Source organism: Trypanosoma cruzi, genomic scaffold (genome assembly GCF_000209065.1).
Source record: "Trypanosoma cruzi strain CL Brener 1047053516661 genomic scaffold, whole genome shotgun sequence".
Taxonomy (NCBI): domain Eukaryota; phylum Euglenozoa; class Kinetoplastea; order Trypanosomatida; family Trypanosomatidae; genus Trypanosoma; species Trypanosoma cruzi.
The window spans coordinates 87,241-90,007 of NW_001849508.1; the positions used below are offsets into that span (position 1 = coordinate 87,241).

The 2,767-nt window shown below is 47.8% G+C and overlaps 1 protein-coding gene across 1 annotated transcript, besides 8 other annotated features; it reads right to left on the reverse strand.

The window, feature by feature from the left end:
* Positions 1-2,767: a sequence feature (heterozygous, non-Esmeraldo-like haplotype).
* Positions 223-266: a sequence feature (A-rich).
* Positions 456-479: a sequence feature (AT_rich).
* Positions 486-512: a microsatellite.
* Positions 522-566: a microsatellite.
* Positions 678-705: a sequence feature (AT_rich).
* Positions 757-803: a sequence feature (A-rich).
* Positions 887-955: a sequence feature (A-rich).
* On the reverse strand, positions 1,835-2,767 carry Tc00.1047053510185.10 (sterol 24-c-methyltransferase, putative; the record flags this gene model as incomplete). The annotated part of the gene is made up of 1 exon (XM_797718.1): positions 1,835-2,767. A coding segment is annotated over one exon (933 nt), but the record flags the coding sequence as incomplete, so codon positions are not given.

A 2,767-nucleotide genomic window follows, 5' to 3' on the forward strand; every position in this document is an offset into this window, starting at 1 on the left:
GCGTCAACATCTCTCCGTTTCGGCCCCTCTTTTATTTTCGTAAAGTCCACACAATCCTCCTCCGTGCAAATCCCTACAGTAAAAATTTGCCCCCTTTCCTCCCCTCTTGTGCCAAGAAACAAACCCACACAGATCTCCTTTTTGAGCTCCCTGCGCGTGCACTTTTGAAATATATGGGGGCATTTTAAAAAATTGGAATTGCACGCACATGCGCACACACACAAACAACAAGAAAAAAAAAAGTAGAAATAGAAGGAAAAAAAAAAGCTCACCCCCCCCCCCCCCCTCTTCCACATGCCTCTTAAAGCCCAATAGAAACCGTCCTATTTAGTTACATTTTTCCGTCTACATGTGTGATGTCAACATAATAATGGATGCATACATCAATGTTATTGCCCACTGTAATGGGTGGTTTTAAGACAACCGCTAAGACCAATCGCAAAGCAGTGATTTACAATAATAAATAAATAAATAAAATAGAAATCAAAAATGAAAAAAAAAAAAAAAAAAAACAACAAGAAAATAATAATAATAATAATAATAATAATAATAGAGAAAAATAATAAATAAAACCAAATTCCCCTTTCCCCCCCCCCCCCTCCTCTCCGTCCTTCCTCATTTGTATTTACAGCAGATGCGCATGCATAGGGAGGCATAATGCCACCCATTTACGTGTCAATAAATATAAATAATTATCAATAAATACGTTCCTGAAGACACACGTCATATAAAAAAAATTTTTTTTCTGCGTGATTGAAAAAGAGAGAAGTAAAACAACAACAACAACAAAAAAAAAAAAAAAAGGATTTTCTCCACTTATGGGAATATACCAGTCAATATTTATGCTTCCCTTCCCCTCCCCCTCTCCCTTTGCTTCATCACACCGAAAAGAAAATTAAAACAACAACAAAAAAAAAATAAATAAACAAAAGTCGATAAAAAAAATAAATAAAAATGTGCCTTCCGCTGAGGCTTTTTCTCTTCTGTTATTTCACTCTCTCCCCTTTTTTTTTTCTTTTTTCACGGTGTTTTCATGGCGCCTCCGCCATCAGCCACACGTCCCCCGTTTCGAACAGTTCGTCGTGCAGACAGGGGAGGAGTGGAGCGGGCCGCGTGGAAGAAAAAAGAATTCCGCGATGGCCCCCGCTGTGGGCCGGAGAGAAGCAAAGCAAAAGGCCAAACGGGGGTGCTCTCGCGGCCACACAAGACGCAGAGGGACGTGTCGGCCAAAAACAACTGAAGCGTCATTTCGCGGAACAAAAGACAAAAACAAAAAGATGGGAGAACAGGAAAGTGGAACGGTGGTGGTGGTGGCCGCAGGAGCCCAAAAAACAATTCCGCCTCCTCGCCGTACCCACGACAATCACATCCTCGTGCACGCTTGAATTACATATGTACGCATGTATACACAAACCTATACCCGCCGGCTGCAGGGTTCTGTTGCCTTTTCCCCTCACCTCCATCCGTTTCTCCCTTTCCACGTCTTCAGTTCTCTTTTAAATTCCCTTTTTAAATCTCTTTTTTAAATTCCTTTTCCACTTCTTGTTGTTGATTTTCATGAAGGTCCTTTTGGCTGCATCCATCCGTGAGTCTTCTCATTGCCAAGGCATACAAAACAAACAAAACAAGGTGTTTCTTTTTTTACTTTAGCCGTGCCCTCGCACACACACACGGCCTCCTATATTATTCCTCATGCACGGATTCCTTTGCCTTCGCATACCTCTACTTCGGCTTTTCACCAGGGAGTGGCTTGCGCGCCTTCGCGAAGAAGGACGGGGTGAAAATGCCCGACTCACCGCCACCCACAAGGCCCCTTGCGGCCTCTTCAAGGATCTCAGCCCCCCTTGTGTGTGCCACTCGGTGCAAGGCCAGCAAACTCCAACACGCGGCACATTTTGTTCGTAAACCAGCGGCCCAACGGGGAGCACTTGAGGCCTGCCAGCGTCGTGTAGTTCCCTTGCAGCGTCAGGTACCATGGTAGGTTGTGGATCGGACTTGACTCGAAACGCTCAGCCACATCGAAGCTGTCCTCCACAATGAAGCCGGATGCCTTCAGCGCCTCAATCACCTGGCCCTTGGTCTCCAGGTCAGGAAGGCTGTCACCAAGCTCAATTTTGTGGCGAATGCGGCGGTGTTCCTCATTATTTGGATCATACTTCTCAGTGATGCACCACTCGTACAGGACAAAGTAACTGCCGGGCTTGATGACACGGAAGACCTCGCTGAAACACTTCACCTTGTCCGTGGCATGGCAGGTGGCCTCAATGGCGTAGGCACCGTCGTATTCGTTATCGCCAAAGCACATGTTGCAGAAGTCGGTCTTGGTGTAGTTGATCTTGCTGTTCATGCCGTACTTGGTGTCGTGGCGGCGGGCTCGGCTGATCTGGTACTCATTGTTGTTGACCCCCATCACGTTGCAGCCGGCAAGGCGCACAATATTGCGCGCCGGACCCCCCACCCCGCAGCCCAGATCGAGCACCGTGTCCGTCGGCTTGAACTGTCCCTGGTACGCCAGGAAGAACTCATGGCGGGCGAGCGACTCAAGCAGCGACTCGCCGAGATAGCGCGGGGCGAAGTGAAAGCATTGTCCCCAGCCGTACTCGTAGAAGTCTGTCACGATGTCGTAGTACTCATTCACCATCGTTGTGGTCTCCGCCTTGCGCCCGCTGACGGACGCATCTTTTCCCTCAAACCGCTCACGGAATCGATTCGCCGTGGTGCTGACGTCTTTGTTCTCCTCCTCCGCCCTGCGGCTGCGCATGAGGTT